At 37.9% G+C, this 23,025-nt stretch overlaps 1 protein-coding gene across 1 annotated transcript; it reads right to left on the minus strand.

The window, feature by feature from the left end:
• Positions 1–214: 214 nt before the first annotated feature.
• Positions 215–22,975, minus strand: mospd2 (motile sperm domain containing 2). The gene is made up of 15 exons (XM_055214639.2): positions 22,770–22,975; positions 22,624–22,681; positions 22,051–22,215; positions 21,139–21,225; positions 19,087–19,241; positions 17,558–17,618; positions 17,413–17,451; positions 11,563–11,687; positions 10,570–10,743; positions 6,603–6,715; positions 5,138–5,231; positions 4,941–5,037; positions 4,712–4,841; positions 2,391–2,493; positions 215–725 (listed from the first exon to the last, which is right to left on the minus strand). Exons 1-15 carry the CDS (start codon positions 22,800–22,802, stop codon positions 585–587), a joined length of 1,575 nt encoding a protein of 524 aa, XP_055070614.1. The 5' UTR covers positions 22,803–22,975; the 3' UTR covers positions 215–584.
• Between the last annotated feature and the right edge of the window lie 50 nt (positions 22,976–23,025).

Genomic DNA, 23,025 nt, shown 5'->3' on the forward strand with positions numbered 1-23,025 from the left:
ACAATAACTGCTTCTGTCAAGCTTTTCTTGTAACACGAACAATTATGGCAAAATAATCGCACTGACATTTAAAGAAAAAAACATAAATATAGACAAATAAACCAGTGCTCCTGACACGAGGACTGAGTGTAAATGACATGAGCTGTTTTTATACATATGTGTGACACTATCACGCTAAAGGTCAATGCGTTTAGGCAAAGAAAAAGACAAAAAATAGTGATGCATAACAAAAAGTATAATTTTAATGTCCATACATTCATAATTTTTTATAAAATACTATATATTAAAATTAAACTGAGTTAATTACATTTGCATGGTCTTAACATGATTTATAAATTAAACCTGTCTTAGTTGAATCATTAATTTAAAAAAAAATGCTTTTTAGCTTGACACAAAGCCTCTCACATGTGTACAGAGCAGTGTGGCAATATCCTGCATTTGTCCATGTACAGAGTCGAACTTCATTTTGGTCCTTTGATAAGTAAACAGATAAAATGGAGTCCGTGTGTCTCCAGGTTAAAGTCCAACTTTAGAGAATCTTCAGGTGCTCGTATAGTGCGTGTGGAGGCCGTGACGGATCTGCTTCATGACTGCCACAGCGAGTATGACGTCATGAAGCTGAGAGCCAATAGAAATGACACCAGAACCAGAAGAACCTTCTGTACCCAAAGACACATCTCCAGTTTCTGTTCCAGACGTGAGTTTGTGTTCATGAGACGCTGCAGCTGTTAACACAGAGATCAACTCAGTCAAACTCTTAACCATCAAAAGTACCACTAACCACGTCTACATCAATGGTTATGTTTACATGCACAAATCTGCGTCAATCCGACTGAATTAAATCTGATTGAAGGTTAGGACAGTACAGATTACATGCACCCTAAACATTGCAATCTGATAAAAATGTTGGTTTACATGTACTGTACACTCTATATAATCCAAACCAAACGTCTGCGCAAACGCACAGCCAGGGTTGCCAGATTTGCGTATCAAAAGCACCCCAATGACTATTCACAGATTACCAATAACTAACAAACAACATCCTGTTATCTATAACCCGCAGAAAAAAATCCCCAGGTGAAAAAGTAGTACACTTCCATAGTGTGCTTAAAGTGCTTTATTTTTGCACACTAATTTTGTACTTAATATACTAAAAATTCATCTTTATTACTTCTTACGATGTTCTTAAGATTATCTAAGTGTACTTAAATGTGCCACTCTGAGACACCACGAATATCAACTAAAATGCACTTTTAACATACTATCTCTGTATTAAAAAATGGATTCAGTTAACACTTGTATTAAACTTAAACTCAACTTTCATACAAAGATGGGTTCAAGTTTACTACAAGTGATACCTAAATTCCTTTTTTAAAACATTTTTAGCACATTTTTGTTCATATTTATGATGTCTCAAAATAGCACAGTGAAGTACACTTAGATGATCTTAAGAAGTACTAAAGATGAATTTTTAGTATATTAAAGGTGCAGTGTGTAACTTTTAGGAGGATCTCTGGACAGAATATATTCTACATAATATAAGTGGTGTATAAAGACCTTTCATAATAAACCATTATGTTTTTTATTACCTTAGAACGAGACTTTTTTTATATATATACACCGAGGGCCCTCTTACATGGAAGTCACCATTTTGTGCCGCCATGTTTCTACAGAAGCCCTTAACAGACAAAGTTTTATTTACTAAGTTGTCTCCGACGATGACATGTTTGTACGGTAGCTTATCCATGTTTTTCAAAAGCGAGGAGTAAGCCATGGACTGAGACGTTGGTTGCAATTCACAACCTCACCACTAGATGCTGCTACAATTTACAAACTGCACCTTTAAGTACAAAATTAGTGTGCTAAATAAAGCACTTTAAGTACACTATGTAAGTGTACTACTTTTTCACTCGCTGAAACAATAGCTGGACACGATTTTCATAATTTCATTCACTGTGATCCTGTCGCAGACCCCCCACACCCCATTTACAAAAACTCATTGGATCTATACGAATCACAAGAATGACCTATTTTGGATCCAAAATGGCGAATTTTGCTGAAAGGTGACAAGTTTGCACCCCTGAGTGTGAAATCATCTCTACCTCACTTTGTCATTTTTTTGGAATGATTATAGCTGGAAGATATCAAAATGATCCTTGATGAACCTTTTTTGACAATAAAGTCAGATGCATTGATTACATGTGAGAATAATGTGGATTATTTCTTTAATCTCATGGACTCTATAAGCACTGAGACTTGACGTGTTTATACAGCACTTCAGAGAAGCTGCAAGTTACTGAATGAATACTGATGCTGAAAGCATGCTTGTGTATTTAGGTCAAGACTGATCTCTCACGTTAAATAAGTGATTTATATCCTGGAGGTCTTACCGTCGTCTGCAGGTCTTGATTCTCATTGGTGGATGTGACTGATAAACTTTCCAGTGAATTACTGTGAACAAACTTTGGAGTCTCTAGAACATGACATCGTAGCCTGCAGGAAACATAAGTATGCATATATAAGCAACATTCACATCTCATTAGGACTCTGAGGCTGGATTTACACTGAAAATCTTGATTACCAGTTCTGATCTGTTGCCTCTATCTGATTTGACAACCTGCTTGCATCATCTTTTAAAAGCAACTCATATCTGATATCTGCGTTTACACTACCGTATTTTTCGGTCTATAAGCCGCGTTTTTTTCATAACTTGGTTGGTGCTGCGTCTTATAATCAGGTGCACCTTGTAAGTCAGTATGAATTAATTTTGACATTTATGAGGCAAAAGACAACATTATTGTCTACAGCTGTGAGAGTCTGCCATATGCTGCTTCTGTATTTATGTAATTCAATGGATTCAGTGATGTGGAATGACGAGTATGTGAATTTCATACTAGTTGGCTTGTTCGGTTAATTTAGACTATTCATCCTTCCAGGTAAGTTCTTTATGCTATGGTTTATCGTTTAAATAACTGATAATATTACTTTAACGTACAGACATCTATTCAGCCTGCTCTTCTGTCTGCTATTGTTTAGTTTAATAACTTCCCTTTCCAAATTAAATGTCTGTTCGGCTTGAATTTTGTGAAATAATTTTCTAAATAAACGCGACTTATAGTTCACTGTGACTTATATATTTTATTTCGTCTTAATGACACATTTTTGAATGATGCGGCTTATACTCCAGTGCGACTTATAGTCTGGAAAATACAGTAAAAACAACAATTCGTCATCCTGCATTGCACTGCTAAGAAGAGTCATGTGATCACGGGTGGTGTCCACCTAAGTTGACATCATTTGCCAACGTCGCATTTGTAATCATGCACGACACATCATGAGATGGAAATATCCAACCTAACATTGCGGATGCAAATGCATGTATCTGATACATAGCAGATTAATTTCCACATATGAATGAGGCATGAAACCGAGAATCTATGTGCTTTTTCCTGCTTACACGTCTGTGGGTCAAATCTGATCTGTGCCACATGAGAGAGAAAAATCAGAATTGAGTCACTTTAGACAGGCAGTGTAAATGCGTCCTGAGCGACGTCTCATCACAGGACCAAAGGATGGATGAGAATAAAAACGTTTAAAGCTGTGAACCTGTCAAACCTTATTTATAGCTGCGAGTTCACCCTGCAGGGACAATGATACATGATTTATTTGAACACATCACGTCATGAAGACAGCAGAGATGTGCTGATGTAACACTTCATTTACACAGAAACAAAACCTCAAAGTCTGACACAAGCCTTGATTTATTTCTATGAAAAATTTAACCCATTTGGTGGAGCGTTTAGACCGATGGTCTCCAACATGATGCCCGCTGCGAGTTGCCCACCAAAGCTCATTCTATTAATAGCCTCAATTTTAATATTTATTTATTACATCATTTTTATATTAGCTTGGCTTCATTTGTGTATGTAACATTTTAAACGATGATAAAAATATCAACAAGTAAATTAAAATAAAATCAACAAGTAAAAGAGTTGACTATATCAAAAAAGCAGCCCTCCACAGTAGCCCTTGCTCACAAAAAGGTTGGAGACCCCTGGTTTAGACAATATTTGATCAGTATGTGCAAATCACTTGGAATCAATCCCCATGACCTCTGTGTTGCTAACATAATGATCGACCAGTACAGGAACACTTATGCTGTTATCCTTGCTCTAGATCACTCGCATGATTTAACTTCATTTCATGTGAACGTGTGTTTTTGTGCCAATCGTTTGCAACGCCCCCCACACGTATGTGTCTATTTGCATCTCTGCATTGACTTTATATGTAATCTAATGGCACAAATCATTGAATTTGTGCTTTGCGTTCCTCGCTCTAGATTACTCACGGGATTTGGATACGTATCGGTGGAGTTGAATACGTTTGTTGTCTACAGCCCATTACAGTACAGGAGACCCTGCTGAATTAATACAGTGTACAAAATACTCCATCAACTAAAAGGATTTTCATGTCACTTCTCTCACGGCTGGACTGTGACCCTTCAACAGCGCTGATGTACACAAAGACCCAAGAGAGATTTTTATATGAACAGAAATGAAAGCTACATAATTTGCCCTCAAACACGCAATCTTAAGACCTTTCTGGTTCCTGTCATTGGCCAGAAGGAAGGTAATACTTTCCCTTGTTTGTTTTTTTAAAGAGCAGCGTTCACAGCATATATTTGACAGATATTAAGAGAGCATGACGTCACCTGTGCTCCATGACTTTGGTTTTGGGAACGTCTTTCCAGAACTGAGCCAGATCAGGTAAAGCAGCTCCAGTGTTTGAGTCCATCTCTGCAGCCATGACCAGAAAACGGTCCTGCGGGGACGCCTGGAAACCTGCAACAAACACACATCAACCCATGCGTCCAAACTGTGCATGACTACCAAACCTTGATATGAAGAGTAATAATAAAGTGAGCTATTTTGGGTCTTTACCTCCATGAAGTGACACCACGATATCCACATTGGCTCCAGGTTCACAGCTGCTGTTACTGGGCTTTACTCTGTATTTCTCTGGAGCCGTTGTCCTGACCTGCGTACGGCAGAAAACAACTCAACTTACTGACTCAACTTATTTTATGATATCGACGGTTGATCTCTTCAGACAGGAGGAGGTAAAGATGAAGTCTCACCTTAAAAGCGACATGATTTTTGGTGATGTTGTTAAGAATGATCAAACATTTCTTCTCGGTTTCTTTAGCACCAAAACTGAGCTCTTCTGCTGGACTGAGACACAGAGACGACACATGTGATGATCACATTCATAATCTCACTGACTGATACAGCGTTCATTCATAGTATAATGGGGCTTTTCCATTGCATAGTACCCAACGGCTTGGGTCGGGTCAGCTTACTTCTGGGAGCTTTTCCACTGAGTGCAGTACGTAGTACCCGATACTTTTTTTAGTACCGCCTCGGTTGGGGTTCCAAGCGGCCTGAGCTGACACCAAAACGTGAGGTGAAAACACTGTAGATCACTGATTGGTCTGAGAGAGTCGTCACTACCAGCGTCATCGCTATAATGTAAAATATTAGCTTTAACTTCATGCTAGCTTGCGCTGTCTCGAGCAAACATGTTGTCATCTGTGCTTTGCTGTAAGTACTTAAACTCCATTTTAGCGATGAAAAACATCCACAGATTGAGAATCAGAAACACAATAACAGTTTTTTTCAGACTTGCAGTTTGTGGCGGCACATTCGCAATGTGCACGTTTGCATATATGCTTAAATGCAACTTAAATGAGGCTTAGTGGAGCGCATCGACTGATGCCACAAGTGTTTGTACAGAAACGGTAGTGATAAACAGGTAAAGGTAGTGATAAACGCAATCTGCAAACATCTATTTGAGGTGGTCAATTTTAATTTTGTTGCAGACTGAGAAATATATGAATGTATGGGAATGTATAGCATTACAACAACGCTCTTACTAGTATGATGTCATAGCAGTAGGCATCGCAAATATAACCCAGCCTGACCAGACCTAAACCGTGGGGTACTATGCAATGGAAAAGCGCCATAACATTTCAGAGATTGTCTACTTTAATATATTAGACCACTCTTGGCTTCTTTCATCTCTCATGACTTTTAACTGGTGTTTACTTCAATATTTTGTATGTAAATATTAATCTCGATAACTATATATCATTGAATAGATCTAAGAATGTAGTTTCAAAACATTTAGCAGCAATAATAATAATGCAGTGACAGTCATTTATTAATTTGTGACAGGAATATGCAGCAAAGCGTTGACACCTAGTGGTCGTTGTTGGTAAAACCACTAAAAGTGTGACACAAACCTCCTTTTCTGTGATTATTTCATTATTTTATTTATCAAGGTGAATGTAAACGGCCACAACGCTATTTTCTATTTCCTCCAAACACTTTTGTGAAAAAATTTAAAGTGTCTTTTTAAAAACAAGACCAAGATTAGTTTGAAGGTGTACATCACCACCCCCCCCATTTTAAAAGGGCTGTACCAGTGAAGTGGATTAGAGTTTTAAAAGCAATGTTTTAATCACAGGTCTCTAAACTTTGGAAGAAAAAATGTTAAAAATAACACAAGTCTGATTCCAACAAACATGAATACAGTAAGTTTACCTGATGTGCAGTAAAGGGGCTTTAAAAGTGGTTGTAGGTTTTCTAACCCCTCTCAGTCGACTGTCACTTCTCTCAAGGTCATCTGACCTCTGACCTTCCTCTTGAAAGTTCACCTGAAAAGATTAAAGTATAAAATAAAGTCATTACTCTTCAAACCGCTCCAATTCTTAAACTAACGCAATGAATTATAGTAACAAAGCCAAGCAGCAGCTCTCTCTCTCTCTCTCTCTGTTGTGTGTGTTTGTCGTCACACTTAAACATAACATAAGAAGAGTTTTAAGTTACATGTAATTAGACCACAGATATATAAATACAACACCTTAACCACACACGCACACACACACACACACACACACACACACACACACACACACACACACACACACACACACACACACACACACACACACACACACACACACACAGGCACACACAAACACACACAGAGTCATGCATGCGCGCACACACAAACACTTTTGTTGTACTGCAGAAGTGAAACTTTAGAAATGCTGAAGAGAAGGTTTGTGTCATAGGTCAGAGGTCATCTTATAAAGAATGTGACACTACTCGTAACACTGTTACCACAGAAGCACAGTTTATAAGACAACATGAACGAGGCGCTTGAGTTTGAAATGTTATGGAATTTATTAAAGTAAATCACAGAACAGAAAATTATTTAAATGAATCATCAGATTACTGTGTGACCTGTAGAAATGTCAGGATAAACATTTTATAAAGTGTTAAACATTAAATAGTGTCACAAATAATCAATCGATTCAAGATTATTTCTATAGCGTCTTTCACAATTTCACATTAATCATTAGTGCTTATTTATTCCTTCATTAATGATCCCATTAAATATGCACACATTGCAAACATACAGTAATGAATTACAGTATAAATCATCAGAAATCACACTTGCATACTAAAAGAAAACTACATTGTGGTTAATAAACGAGATGAGATTTAACACAGTCTTGTGTTTATGGAGTGTGCACTGCAAAATATATAGAAGTCATATGACTGCTTCCCATGTGAAGAGGAAGAACGGACATCAGCGGTTTATAATCATTTCTCTCTAATACTTCAAGAGTTTAACACTCGGCTTCATAATAAAAACTACAACAGGAAAACCATCTGCTAACAAAACTCTTCAGTTGAGTTTAGATGACCCTATAAAATCTTAAAACTAGGGATATTTCTCTGATCTTAAACTAATAAAATCACCTTAAGATTGTGTTTCATGTATTAGTGCTTCATGTGTTTGAGTTTCCCTCACATCAGCAGATGAATGCAGACAATCAGAAACAAATGAACACAAATTCACTTCCACATTTAAGCATCCCTATCCCATAACCATCACACAACTACCAATGAAATGTTTTCAAAATTAAAGTAAAAAGAATTAACTTCAGAGTACGTGTTAGTGCATATTACTTGAGATCATTTTCAATCATTAAAACAATTACATGAAACTTCTTTAAAAACACAAAACAATTAAACCCAATCAATATGATTTAAAACATTAACATTGGGTCAATTTTCTAGAAATATATTTCAAAACCTGATGAAATGTGTCCATTAAATGAACGGGTGAAAGATCTTGCTGGTTGAAATGGATTGGACACAGATGAGGTGATGGGTTTGTTCTGTGTACTGCTGAGGATGTCTTACAAGGCCTTGTTTCAAGACAGATAGAGAACGGAAATCAGCATAGAACATTTGAGATGATGATGATGATGATGAAGACCTAATGCAACGTGACTGAAGATGTCAATCATCTGAAGCCATCAGCAGAAAGATTGTGACATGCAGCATTGGTTTATAAGAGGGAGAAATTCAGAGGAAATAGTGTGCACCGATCAAACAAGAGAGTCGAAGAGAAAGACGTGAACGTGTAGAATAAAGAAAAGTGCATTACAGCTGTTTAGTGTGCAAGCGTGAACATGAGATCACATGACCTGAAATAAGACCAACAGCTTCTGATCAAAGCACATAATAAACACACATCTGGATGTGAAGAACAGCACACAATGACCTTTGACCATCTGACCAATATTGATTCTTCTCACTTCAGCAGAAACACTAAAACACTGTTTCCTGAAGTCAAATCACTGTTTATCATCTATTGTTTTATTAGTACAGATCAATGGGCAAGTTTGGCCAGGATGCCGGGGCACACCCCCCTCTTTTTCGAATGACATTCTGGGATTTTTAACGACCACAGAGAGTCAGGACCTCGGTTTAACGTCTCATCCGAAAGACGGTGGTTTTTGACAGTATAGTGGGGTGTTAGGACCCACACAGACCACAGGGTGAGCACCCCCTGCTGGACTCACTAATACCTCTCCCAGCAGCAACCTGGATTTCCCAGGTGGTCTCCCATCCAAGTACTGACCAGGCTTAGCTTCAGTGGGCAAGCTGTCTTGGGCTACAGGGTGATATGGCTGCGGCGTATGTACATTATTTTAAACATTTATCTATTTGGCTACAATAGCTGCATTTCCATTACCCTTTAAATTGCACAAAATGACATTGTGAATTGAAAATACGGCCAATTGAAACAATTGAAATTGAATTTTGCAAAAACCTATATAATCACAAAAAACTTTTTACACCCACATTAAGTGGCTTTTCAGGCAATTTGGAAAATGCGTATTTCACAAAATTGCAACAGAAACAGTTTATTCACATCTACAGGTCACATGATGTACGCAAGTCACATGATTATTAAAGACGAAGCAGTATGAAACTAAAACCTCCAAGAAAAACTTCAATACGTGTCTGCTCCCAAGTATAAGGGGCTTTCCTTGGCATTTATGTTTGGATAATATTCTCACGTCTCCTTTGCTTAAAAATAATGCCTAGTGCGGTGGAAATGATGTTAGTAAACCTACCAATACCAGTCGACGTTATGTTTGAAATGACTTGTCGACATTAAGAAAATAACACAAACGTTTTGCGCAAATCTACAATGGAAACGCAGCTTATGACTGTCTGGTTAAAATGATGGTTCATCTGTCATGTTTATGTTACATGAATAAAATGTTTGATACTGGTGTTGATGTGTACAGAAAGCTTGGATTTTACAGACAGCAGGAAAGAATAAAAACATTGATTTAGAAGCTCTTAGAAAGGCATTAGTTCATTTAAATATAAAAGAAATCAAAGAGTAACGAGCAGGAAAATCTAGATGATTCTGATGAAACCTGTCAGTTTTGAATCTCTTTATACAGAATTCATATATATCTGTAAAACCTCACACAGACATATGAAGAGCTCAGATGCAAACCCCTATAAGTGCATCTGGCATGATCTCTTGTTAATGAGCATTTGTTATCAGACTTCTATCAGATTCACCCTAAAAATGATATTTCTGATCGGCCCAAGGGCGAGATTAAGCGGATCTGACACAAACGTATTTGATGAAGGTATAATACATGCAGAGAACATTCAGTTAAAGGTGCCAAAGAATGCATTGTAATAATTTGTTCAACATGAATAAAATGTAACTTTATTAAGTGCAAAGATGATCCAGATTTTTTCTGCACTAACTAGCATATAGGATTAACTAGCAAACTAATGCCAACTCAGCAGTCACAACTTTGTTTTTATCATTGTAACAACACTGTACTTAATGTGCAATTAAACGTTGGGGTGTTCATCTGGAATGTAACGTCACAGTTGGTGTTATGTTGTGATTGGTCTGTTTTCCAGCAGTCTTTTACATGCACGAGGTTTACATAAGAAGGAGAAAACAATCGTGTTTGAGGCTCATGATATGTAATTACCATGTATTGAGCTCTTAGTATTCATCTATGTCTACATTAATACAGTTTTACATTCTACGGCACCTTTATTATGATTATGTCATTTTTGACGGAAGTGGCGTTTAGAGGCATCTGAACTCTTCATATGTTGTGAGATTGGTGTGATGTTTGATGTGAGATAATGTGATATACGGCACCTTCTTGGGTTTGATATTCTGCTCAGAACTGAAGCTGGACTCCAGGGTCTCTTTGGATTCAGATTCGAGGTCTTTGATGTCACTTTCATCCTCACTGATCACTGGACCGTTCTCACAGATTGGAGACTGGAAGTCATCGTCAGGTAAAGGAGGATAACTGTACTTAAACTGGTCCTGTGACACAGATGTAGGTAAACACAGCCAACAGATTCAAATCAGATTTGTTTTAAATGATGGGATCTTTGCATCTGCTGTTAATGATAAATATTACTCGAACGACATTACCAATAAAGAAAAGCGTGCTTAAAATGTATTTCCATGTTCTTTGTTACTGAATATTACTAAACAAATTTGAAGCAATGTTTACTTTGTGAGAAATATTTGATGGCTCCATGACCTTTTAATTGTAATCTAACATAAGAGGACTATGTTCAATAACAAAGCCATGAGACAGCTGTTGGTATCAACTACTGAATGTTTGATATCATGACAAATCTAATAAGTGATTTCCTTAAAGGTGACATAGAATGATTGAACAGAGTATTTATCCTTGTTCTGTGATGTGACATGTAGACAAAAAATGTTTTGTTTGGGTCTGTAATGCCTTAGAAGTTTCCTAAAAACCTCTCTCAGATAGCTCTATTAGGGTGGGGGATTTTAAACAAGTGGTTTTGCACCTATTTGGCTCCCCCTACTGGCTTAACTTGCAATCTCATTACTGATTGGCTGACTTTGCTGCCACTCAAAAAATGTAGCCAATTATTTTAAAGTGGAGGGGCAGTTAGATGCCTGTGATGTCATAAGCATCAGTTTTTCAGATTGGGCTGTTTTCTGGCTGACATTTCTAAAAGAGCAATTTCTATGAGACTGGGATGTTTAGAATGTCTAGCACTTTTTGTATGTTTGTGAATGTGGGTAGACTACCATTATTCTACAAAGACAAGGTAAAAATGTTTTTTCATTCTCTGTCCACTTTAAATGCTTTTTGCGTACCGTTCCTCCCATGTACGGTGGTAGATGCTCAGGGTCAATAAACGTCTGGATGTCACTCTTGGAGACGAATCTGAGTTTACTGATGGCTTCAGGACCGAGCCATGTCTTCACTATCTTCCAGGCAGCTGTCACACAAAAGAAAACGACATATCAGACATATAAAGACCTGCCATGGCCAGCTCAAATGAGAACCTTAAAGTGCCAGTCAGATGCACTATCAAAAATGACCTTTATTGCAGTGTCATGTAGCTGTCCATCAACGTAAGTGGTGTGCAATGTTGTTAACCCAAAAAGTGCATTGTAAATAAAGTTATTGGCTTCTAAAGTAGAAAGTCGAGTCAAATTATTTCAGAATCTCTGATCTGTTGTCTGTCTACGTATGAAGGCAATACTTTGCATAATCTCTGCCTACAGTCTTGACAGCAAGAAACGAAATCCGTGACCAGCCCACAGACACTTCCACTAGTTAGTGTGTTAACATCATGTCGAGAAGACACTGTGTTTTCAGCTGTAAAGACAAGTTTGTGTTGATTTCAATACCAAAGAATCAGTAAAGGCAGGATTTACTAAATGTTTGGCCATGAAAGATGGTTCAGTATCCACTTTATTTGGACTAACATGTGTCTCCTAACCACAACCTGTAAGTATGATTATTAAGTTTACTGTAATTTCTCATCAGTAAGTCACGCTAGCACTCAGCTAACTCATGTTGCAGTTACACTACTGTTAAGCTGTGGACCGTTTGATTACATACGTGCTTACATGTGTGATAAAATGTTAGTTTCTGTTGTCGTTCTTATTACTTGGATTAATGATAAATGATGTGTAATGATATCAGTTTTCAAACTCTAATGTCTTTTCAGTAAGTCACGTTAGCACTAGATCAATGCATGCTGCACTATTGTTTACTGTGCAGAAAAAACAATCGCAACTGTCTGTAGACGAATCCAGCACTCCAGACTAACTTTTTTCACTAGGAGCACAGTGGTCCCCAACTGAAAATTTTAGGGGCGCAACCAGAAAATTTAGGGGCACATACCGTAAATCAACATGCTAACCAAATATTCACATTTCTACTAAGTAATGCACTGTATTATTAACAAATACTTTGATGATAGATGCAGAAAGTACAATGTGCTGTTTTGAATTCAGTGTCACATCACACACACAACAAAAAAAAGGTCAAATTTATTGGTCGCACATGTGCGACTGGATGTAAAACTCAGTGGCACACTCTCAAATTTTGTGGTCAGGTTTAGGTAGACTGAATCTTTGAATGGCTTCACATGAATCGTTTTGGGAGAAATGAGGTAATATTACATTTATATTTTGAGAAAATGACAGTGTTTTTTTGACCTTGCATGCATTTAAAACATAGACAGTAAAAAAATACGGACGTAGTGTCTGTGTAAGCATATCATTTTCTACTTTAAAGTTGGGCATTTTAACATGGAGGTCTATGGGAAGTACACCCTTTTGGAGCCAGTGGCCAGTCGATGAATTGCAGTTTAAGGCCTAGTCCACATGGACAGTTTTTCCTCCAAAAAAATCAGATCCACACATGCTCGGTTTAAAAGAAATCTTCGTCCTCATGAAAAAGCAAAAACAGGCTATCAAGCGCTGTCAAGAGAATACCACACCAGCAGGTGGCGATATAACTCAAATCGTAAAGCCACCTTGCCAATCAGAAGCCTAACAAAAGTGAAGTCGCAAGACAAAAACCCGGTTTTACTGTCTACATGACAACACTGCAACCAGCGTTTCTTAATATTAATGACATCAAAATATCACCTCAGAGTGATGCAGTTTCTGACCATTACCTTGTGTCATACACTGTACTTCTAGATAGGATCACTCAATCCACAACATGCTACAGATTAGCCAGAACAATAATTTCCACCACTAAAGATAGCTTTATTAGCACTCTTCCAGACCTGTCCCAAATTAAACATGCAGATAACTGTGATGATCTAGATATTGTAATAGAAAACCTAAACAATGTCTGTTCTAACACATTGGATGCCGTTGCTCCCATTCGAAAAAAGAGAATCAAAGAAAAGCCGCCAGCTCCATGGTATGATCATCACACCGCAGCTCTTAAAAAGGCAACTAGGAAAATGGAAAGAAATTATAGAAGCACAAAATTAGAAGTATGGCGTGCAGCATGGAAAGATAGTGTTAAACACTACAGACAGGCTATTAAAACCGCCAGATCTACCTATCTTAGCAAGCTTATAAATGAGAATCATAATAACCCTCGTTTCCTCTTTAGCACCGTTGCAAAACTGACTAGAAACAAAGAACAAACAGAAACCAATAGTAAACTCCAACACAATAGTAACGACTTCATGAACTTCTTTTCTAACAAAATTACTGCTATAAGGGAAAACATCGTAGCTACACAGGCAGCCACCACTCTACCCGTTAGTTCACTTAACACTAGACTACCACACGAACATCTTGATTCATTTAAACCTACTACAATAGAAGAGCTCTCTAAACTAGTAACGTCATCCAAATCATCGTCCTGTATATTAGACCCCGTTCCCACAAAACTACTTAAAGAGGTATTTCCTGTAGTGTCAACCCCGGTTCTAAATATCTTTAACTCATCGCTAGAAATAGGATACGTTCCAACATCTTTCAAACTAGCAGTTATTAAACCGCTGATTAAAAAACCACAGCTTGATCAGGGAGAGCTTAATAACTTTAGACCAATCTCAAATCTCCCTTTTCTTTCGAAAATATTAGAAAAGGTAGTGGCAAGCCAGTTACGCACATTTTTGACAAATAATAGTACATATGAAAAGTTCCAATCAGGATTCAGGCCCCACCATAGCACAGAGACAGCGTTGCTTAGAGTTACAAATGACCTCCTATTAACATCCGATCGTGGTGAAATCTCAATTCTTATATTATTAGACCTTAGTGCAGCCTTTGACACAATAGATCATACAATCTTACTCAATAGACTAGAAAACTATGTTGGTATCAGTGGTCAGGCGCTAGCATGGTTTAGGTCGTATCTAACCAATCGCTATCACTTTGTTTATGTAAACGAGGAAGAGTCATATCACTCCCTGGTTAAATACGGTGTACCGCAGGGATCGGTTTTAGGTCCTATCCTGTTCTCGTTATACATGTTACCTCTAGGAGACATTATCAGGAAACATAACATAAGTTTTCACTGCTATGCGGATGATACCCAGCTTTACATCTCCTCACATCCCAGCGAAACACACACGTTTTCTAAGCTAACAGACTGCCTTAGCGATGTTAGTGACTGGATGGCACATAACTTTCTTAAGCTGAACTCCAATAAGACAGAGATACTTATTATTGAACCGAATCGCTACAAACATAATATGTCAGATTACACGTTGCACATAGATGGCTGCACTGTGGTGCCATCTTCCACGGTAAGGAACTTAGGTGTGATGTTCGACAGCAACTTATCCTTCGATAGTCATATCGCCAACGTCTGCCGTACAGCTTTCTTCCACCTTAGAAATATCTCGAAAATACGCCATATACTGTCTACATCTGACGCAGAGAAGCTTATCCATGCTTTTATGACCTCTAGAAAATACAATTGTAAATCGCTACTCGGGGGATGCCATGCAAAACAACTAAACAAGCTTAAGCTAGTTCAAAACGCTTCAGCAAGGGTACTTACTCGATCTAAAAAGTACGACCACATAAGCCCAATTCTGGCATCTTTACACTGGCTACCAGTTAAATATCGCATACAATTTAAAATATCACTACTCACCTACAAAGCTTTAAATGGCCTAGCACCCTCATACCTTAGAGAATTACTATCAGAATACAATCCATCACGCACACTACGGTCACAAAATTCTGGTCTCTTGATTATCCCTAGACTATCAAAAGTGTCTAAAAGTGGAAGGTCATTTTCCTACTTAGCCCCTAAGCTCTGGAATGATTTACCAACCGATGTCCGAGAATCAGACACAGTCGATAATTTTAAATCTAGACTTAAAACTTTTCTCTTCAACAAAGCATTCGCATAATTTGTCTAGTAAAAGTACTTAACTCGAAATAGTTATTTGTACCGAACAAAGCACTCGCGGTCATAAAACAGACCAACCAAATAAATAAATAAAAACCTTATCTTAACGTATAGTCGGATTGCGATTTTGGAACTTTCGTGTTCTTGTGAATAGTATGCCATACAAACCCGTTTGCCACTGAACCTGCATTAACGACGACAGTTCGGAATACGGCCGTAGTCAGACGGGGTGGCACGTACGGTTGGTTTGGGATTTTGGAGCTTTCTTTATATTGCGAATACTATGCCATACAGACCCGTTTGCCACTGAACCTGCATTAACGACGACAGTGGGGCTTCCAGCCTTAGTCAAACGGGTTGGCACGTATGGTCGGGTTGCGATTTTGGCGCTTTTTGGTGTCTTGTGAATAGTATGCCATACAGACCCGTTTGGCACTGTACCTGCATTAACGACGACAGTGGGGCCTCCAGCCTTAGTCAAACGGGTTGGCACGTATGGTCAGGTTGCGATGTTGGCGTTTTCTCATGATCTTGTAAATAGCATGCAATATAGACCCGTTTGCCACTGAACCTGCATTAACGACGACAGTGGGGTTACAGGCCTTAGTCAAACGGGTCGACAGGTTTCATTTTCTCTTTCTCTTAAAAATCAGAAGGTGACCCTTAGTTACCATATATACCGTCGCAGTGGGCCCCCAATTTGCAAAATCCTCAACTGTGGATAATATAATTATGCCGCAATAGTTAGTCTGTCTGAAACTAAGCTGATTAAACCACATCACTGTGTGACACTTGCATTACATGTGAACGGCCCCTACGCTAATATGATTTTGTTTTTCTCTCCCTGTCCTGTCCTCGACCCTGAGGACAATGGGACAAACAGACCCAGTTCCGGTAGATGTGAAAGTCGACTCACCTCTGATCTACTGGTCGTCCATCACTGTGATGCCCAGCTGATGCCTGACCAACGACCACCGGCAGAACCCGCTTAAACCCCGCTTAATCCCCGCTTAATCTCCTTATCCGTTTATATGTGTTTATATACATATATATCTCCCCAGGGTTTTTCCCTCCTCGGACTTTTTTTTTTTTTTTTTCTCGGCTCAACAACCCGGGGTTTTTGTTTTTTTTCTCCTAGGGGGTTTTTTACCCCGGGGAGGTAGCCTGCTTGGGCTTAATTTAGCTTCTTCTCCTAGACGTTACATTAGTAATACGCTCGTTCATAATGTCGAGTCATAGCCTCAGCAAATTTGACAGCTTATGCTATTGTGTATTATGTTGTGCTATCTGTCATTTTTCTGTGCTTTTACTGCTTCTATTAATGTAAAGCTGCTTTGAAACAATTGAGTATTGTGAAAAGCGCTATATAAATAAAATTGAATTGAATTGAATTGAATTAAAATCCTCACCCTGGCAGGGGTTTTCAAAAATGTTCGGTTTCAGTGCACTGATACTACGTTTTCGTGTGGACGAATGGCCGAACTGTGTAAACAACTGAGGTTATAAATATACTCGTGTCCGTGTGGACTAGGCCTAAGTCACTTCTGTATTGGCTTCATCAGAGAGATCGGAAAGTTGCCCTTTGATTTAAACCTGGTGTTGGGGACTCCTAAACAATATTAGGAAGCTTAGAAATTGGACCTGACCGACACTTTAATAACTCATACATTTCATTTTGCAATTATATTTAAAAAGTACATGTATTAATTGTATTTTTTTTTACAAATGTTGTTGCTGTATTAATGAAATGATTTAGATGTACATGAGATAAATGTGTCTCTGTCTTCATGTTAAACTGTGGCTGTCAGACAACTCACCATTCATGATCCATGGCATCTCATACATGATCATTTTTGCTGTGATAAAAAGAAATAAAAGCTGATTAAACAATCTGAAACAATCATCAGAATTGAATACAACTCCTACAGTATATGATTAGATCTATAGATTAGATGTACTCACAAAGAAACTTTGGATAGTAGACTTTAAAGCAGCTAATGATATACTTGACAAAGTCCATGTCCTGAAGAGATAAAACATAATGAATGAGTTTCACACACACTGTTCTGAGATCAGTTACAGTATAAAGAGTGATGATAGTGAAAGCAGTGTTTGCTCAAGAAAGACATTTACTGACCCACTTTATAAAGACTGAAACCATCACAAGATCATGAATACAATCTCTCAGTTAATGATTGACATCTGAATGAATCAGTTGTGTTTACTGAATGCTCCAGTGACCTTTAACTTTGTTTTCTGTTGACATGAGTTTGTTCTCTGTATAAACTCAACACAAGACTTTCACAACATTGACTTTTCAACCAGATCTTGTTTCAAGGAAATTAATAGGTCAGATGTCACAAGGTGCAGAGTTGTAAAACATATTCAAAACCAAGAAATGTGATAAAACACAACTTTTCTTTGACTTTTAGCAAGAATTAAAACTAAAGGGAACCAATAGAGGAGCAAAAAGGCCAAACACAAACAGCCACTGAGTCTAAAAGTCTCAATGATGATGACAGATTATTTGATCATATTTGCGTTACAAACATATGTGGTGTGTGTTGCCTAGCAGGATTAGCAGAATGATAGCATAAAGTTGATCAGGACTGTTTGAAAATGATCAGAGCCAAATTTGGTGCATTTTGACCCAAACCTTTATAGACAGAAAGTAAAAATTCAAGTTGATGGTGACGGCAAAGGGATTAAGGGACTCCAAGATGGGTCAGATTAATTTTTTAGTTTCTCACTGAAAATGAAGTAGAACTATATCTGATTTACAAGCTGAGATACCTCAACATGACACGTTCCCTTATTATAAACATGTAAGAACAATTCACAGTCATTACTGATAATCCTTAAAGAGATGAAATTAATCCCTTCACAGAAAACTGGCATTAGTTTGATCAGGCGATTGGTTTAATATTCCAGCACAGAAACACCAGACAGAGAGATAAAGAGTATTACGGGTACGTTTCTCAGATTAGGTAAAATAGTTAGATTGTGCTGAAGGGATTTAAAGGACACGTTAATCTGTCGAGTGTTGAAGAATTGAAAGGCATCTGTCTCACTTAACAGACAATGACCTTAATATACATCAGAAACAATTCATCTGCTGCTGTATGTGAAATATATACACATACACAACTGTGTACTTCAACACTTAATGTGGATTAGGGTTTTATTTTATTGACGGGCCATTAAATCAAAAATAATGCACAACCCAGGTGGTAATGCAACTCGAACGAAGCTGAGTTACCAAAGTCCGCAGGTGTCCGAAGTCATTTATTCCTCTTATACCACGGTTAGCACAGACATTGCTCTGGTGGTTATTTTAAGACATTTAACAGGTCAGGTGTGCGTTTATGGAAAAATAATCAACACCTGTAGAACATTTCTCAACCAATCAGAATAAAGCATTCAACAGATAACACTCAAGAAATTTTGCAGTTCATTTTGAGTCTGATCAGAGTTTAATGAAGGATACTTACAATGTTTCCGATGCTGGACTCGGTCATGTCAAACACAACAGTCAGTGGCATTCCGGGCTCACGTTTGGCATAACGCTCCAACCAGAACGCCACATATTTCTTCTTATCCACTATTGTCTTAGCATCCTTAACATGAAGCTTCACTCTGAACCAGACTGCAGTCAATACAAACACAAAATATTAATGATCTGAGCACAGAAAAACAGACTTTAGTATTGACAAGCAAAGTGAGAATTTTAAAGGTGCCAAAGAATGCATTGTAATAAACTGTTTAATTCTTCTTTGATATCTACATCGAAGGTTTGTGTCTTTATTAAGTGCAAAAATGATCCAGAGTCAGTTTTACATGTCTATTTACAACCCTAGGATTTGCCTTTGAATGAAATGGTCTATTATTATCTTATTTGAAAGGGTCATGAATAATAATGTTGAGCTGTGTTCTGATTGGCTGTTTCTCCTTTAGTAGCTCTGTGTGTGTGTAAACAGATCTTATATTTGAGTCTGTATCAGATTTTGGGGAATAATCAATAGTTTGGAGATTGTTAATGGACGTTTCTGAGTGGTAAGTTTGTGGGGTTTTTTTTTAGTATGGACCTGCAGAACGTAACTGTAACGCCAATAGTAGAACTTCAGTCTAAACACTAGCATATAGCATTAATAAGCATATAGCATTAACTAGCATATAGTACTAAAGACCGATTTATATTCATGCGTAAGCTCTAGCCATAGGTTATCCGTAGCCTGTGCATTAGAGCTGCAACTAACGACTATTTCTTCTGTCGACTAATCTAGCGATTATTTTTCCGATTAGTCGACTACTCTAACGATTATTTTTATTATTAATATAGTGTTCTTTTTTTGATTAGCTAATTAATCTGTTGGATAATCTGTTTTTCTACTCTCTGTCTGATCTGATGGTTATTGTTTGTTTTATTGTATTTTAACACAACTGAATGCTATTTTCATATATTATCGGTTATGTTGTCAGACGTAAAGACTATTAAAATAGTGACTAAACATGACCCAATAACCTCGTGTTTAATACAACCAGCTGTTACTTTAACTACTAAGTTACTAAAATCTTGACTTATAAACGCGACATCGCAGACAATTCGGCGCAAATTAAAAAATTGCCGTTACACAGAGTTACTACAGAAGGCATACGCAGGCATAGGAGAGAGAAAGCTCACGCACAAGCACATAGAGAACCAGTGTGTGTGGGAAAACACTGCTAACCTTTCATGATAAACACAGAGGAATCCGCATGGAAAACACATCCAACTTTTAATTCTTTCACTCAGTGTCATGTGTGAGAGGCGCTGTCGATGGGCTTCACGCAGAGAGAAAGAGAGCGCACGCACAAGAGAGGCGCCTCCGAGCGCTTGCAACAATAAATGAAGCCGTTTTAAATGAAAATAAAAATGTAAATGTTGCGGCCATTGTTGATTTTGTGGCCACTGCCAGGAGCAGAAGCCGCCATTACGCGAGATGAATGTACACAGCGTGACGCGTCGTTGCAGCACTACTGTGCATATCTCTGCGTTTCCTGACGTGCACCTCGCAAAATTTTTAACAGCGTGTCAGTTCTAGGCGGACCACAAGCGCTGTGATTGGTCCACCAGAACCCCTCCCGTCAGCTAAAAAACAGCGTCATAGGTATTTCCGTTTGCAACAGTGAAAACAAAGATGGGCCAAGTTGAGGAGTGATTTAACTCAAACTGCAACATTAGTTGCTGTTTATTTACTTCCATCACTGCTGGCTGAAGCTGACGCGGAACCTATCCCGTCGCGGCTACGCTGTAGGACCTACGGACAACTATAATGAACACTTAACTCAGCAGTCACAACTTTGTTTATAGCATTGTAATAACAACGTAATTACTTTAATGTTGGGGCGTACATCTGGACTGTAACGTCACAGTTGGTGTTATGTTGAGATTGGTCTGTTTTCCAGCAGTCTTTTGCATTCATAAAGTTTACAAAAGCAGGAAAAGCATCTATACCTACATTAATACAGTTTTTATATTCTATGGCACCTTTAAGTACACGTACAGAGTTTGTTTCCTTCTTTGTCGTAGCCATGCAGGTACACCGCACCGGTTTCAAACATCCAGCGTGGAATACTGTTCTCTGTGAGGTCTGGAGGAAGAAAACACAGAAAAATGCCATTCATTCCTCACATTTCATTTTAACTTTCATTTCACTTAACACAAACGGTTCCTTCTGAACCATCTGACCAATTTTCAAAGTGAAACTATTTAAAAGATTTTGAATTAACACACGGCTTCTTTTATATATAAAGTACAGACAAAGAGAGTTTGGTGTCTAAAGCTGAGGTCACGGACTTCAACTACAGTATGAAGCACACAGATTTAATGCTTTAAACCTAAGGGCCCTTTATTCATTCAGATCAAGGCGTGAACAAATTATTAGCCTAATAATATTAGTAGAACTACAGGATTAACAGCAAAACAACAGCTGTATTTAAGTTTAACTGTATTGACTCAACACTAACAGGAAAAACATTTTGCAAAGGGGAAATTTAACCTACAATAGAAAGTTTTGTCATTATTTACTTTCATGTGACTCTTTTATGAAAACATTTGATAAAATATTAAAGTCTCAATTCACTTTAATAAAACTAAATAAACTCAAAAATTCAACAGAAGATAAAGAGTCACATGAGATGAGCTCATACTCACTGCAAGATTTGCTTATCTGTTATGAAAATATCATTGTAAAGCAACAAATGCTCTTAAAAACAGCTTCATATGTAAAACTTTATTCATTTTGAGGTGAAATGTGTCCTTGTCATGTTTCTGTCTGTCTTATGTCAGCCAATAATAAGCCAACACGCATGTGAGTAACTTCCTCTTTTACTGTGAAGTACCACAAGCTTCAGAACATCACACACATACTGTACATACATACATACACATACACATATATAACACAAATACACACCATTGAGGTTGTACTCCTTCCTCCACTGAAGACTCTCGTCGATCATTTTTAAGGTGTCCTCCACAACAAATTGTCTCCATGTGAGGTAGCTCTCCACCAGACTATCATCTCTGAAGAGTTTCTCCACATCTCTGGGGTCATAGGGACCTGAAGACTCTCCTGACACTGTGTGTGTGTGCAGCATTTTAGTCAGCAGTACACAAATTAATGCATGTTTTCTGTATATTTAAATATATTTCACTGGATTAGCACAATACACACACATCAAATAAATGTAACTGTAAACCTAAAGAGTATAACAACTAAGCATGACTAATACTAAACTGAAAGTCCAAAATCTCCTAACATCTTAAAGAAGAACTGTAAGACGGACTTCATAAAGCATTCATACAGCTGTGATATCAATGAAACACCTGTTTTCATAAAGCATGTCATAAAACATAAACAATCGCCACAAGTCTTAAACTTCACTGTGAATAACATTAAGAATGTAAATGAATCGAGAATGTTTGTCATATGAGTGTTATTGTGAAGATCAACACTTCATTTGAACTTAGCTCACTGCTAACTTACCTTCCACATATTCGCTTTTAAACCTCTGTCGTGTTTCTTCAATCTTACTCTCGATGTCCTTTTGGAGAGAGGATGAAAGTTATTATAAATCCAGTTGAGATGTGAATATAAGGGGTTATGTTTATTAATTGTAGCTGTCAGATTACCTGCTCTGATTCACCCTGCCCTGCCTCCGCCATGATACTTCTTACTGTCACTGACTGTTAGCAGCAGTTACCGGAATCTCTGCGGGATCCACCGCAGCCAGGAGGAAACTGGACGCTCTGTCACACCATTACGGCTCTAACAAAATAAATACATCTTTAAGCGGCTCCTGCTCGAGATAAAGCTCTTTTGATGCTCCCTCGTGATTAAAGGCAAATAATTGTGTTATGTGAGGAATTGAAGATCAGTAAATCCACT

This window comes from Misgurnus anguillicaudatus, chromosome 17 (genome assembly GCF_027580225.2).
Source record: "Misgurnus anguillicaudatus chromosome 17, ASM2758022v2, whole genome shotgun sequence".
NCBI classification, from domain to species: domain Eukaryota; kingdom Metazoa; phylum Chordata; class Actinopteri; order Cypriniformes; family Cobitidae; genus Misgurnus; species Misgurnus anguillicaudatus.

Bases quoted from the DNA above. Each gene is read 5' to 3' on its own strand.
- mospd2 (XM_055214639.2), bottom strand. From the start codon at position 22,802: ATGGCGGAGGCAGGGCAGGGTGAATCAGAGCAG. The intron at 21,226-22,050 runs GTGTGTATTTGT...TTCTTCCTCCAG, and splicing joins GAAGGAGTACAACCTCAATG to ACCTCACAGAGAACAGTATT. The intron at 2,494-4,711 runs GTGACGTCATGC...TGTTTCCTGCAG, and splicing joins ACCAAAGTCATGGAGCACAG to GCTACGATGTCATGTTCTAG.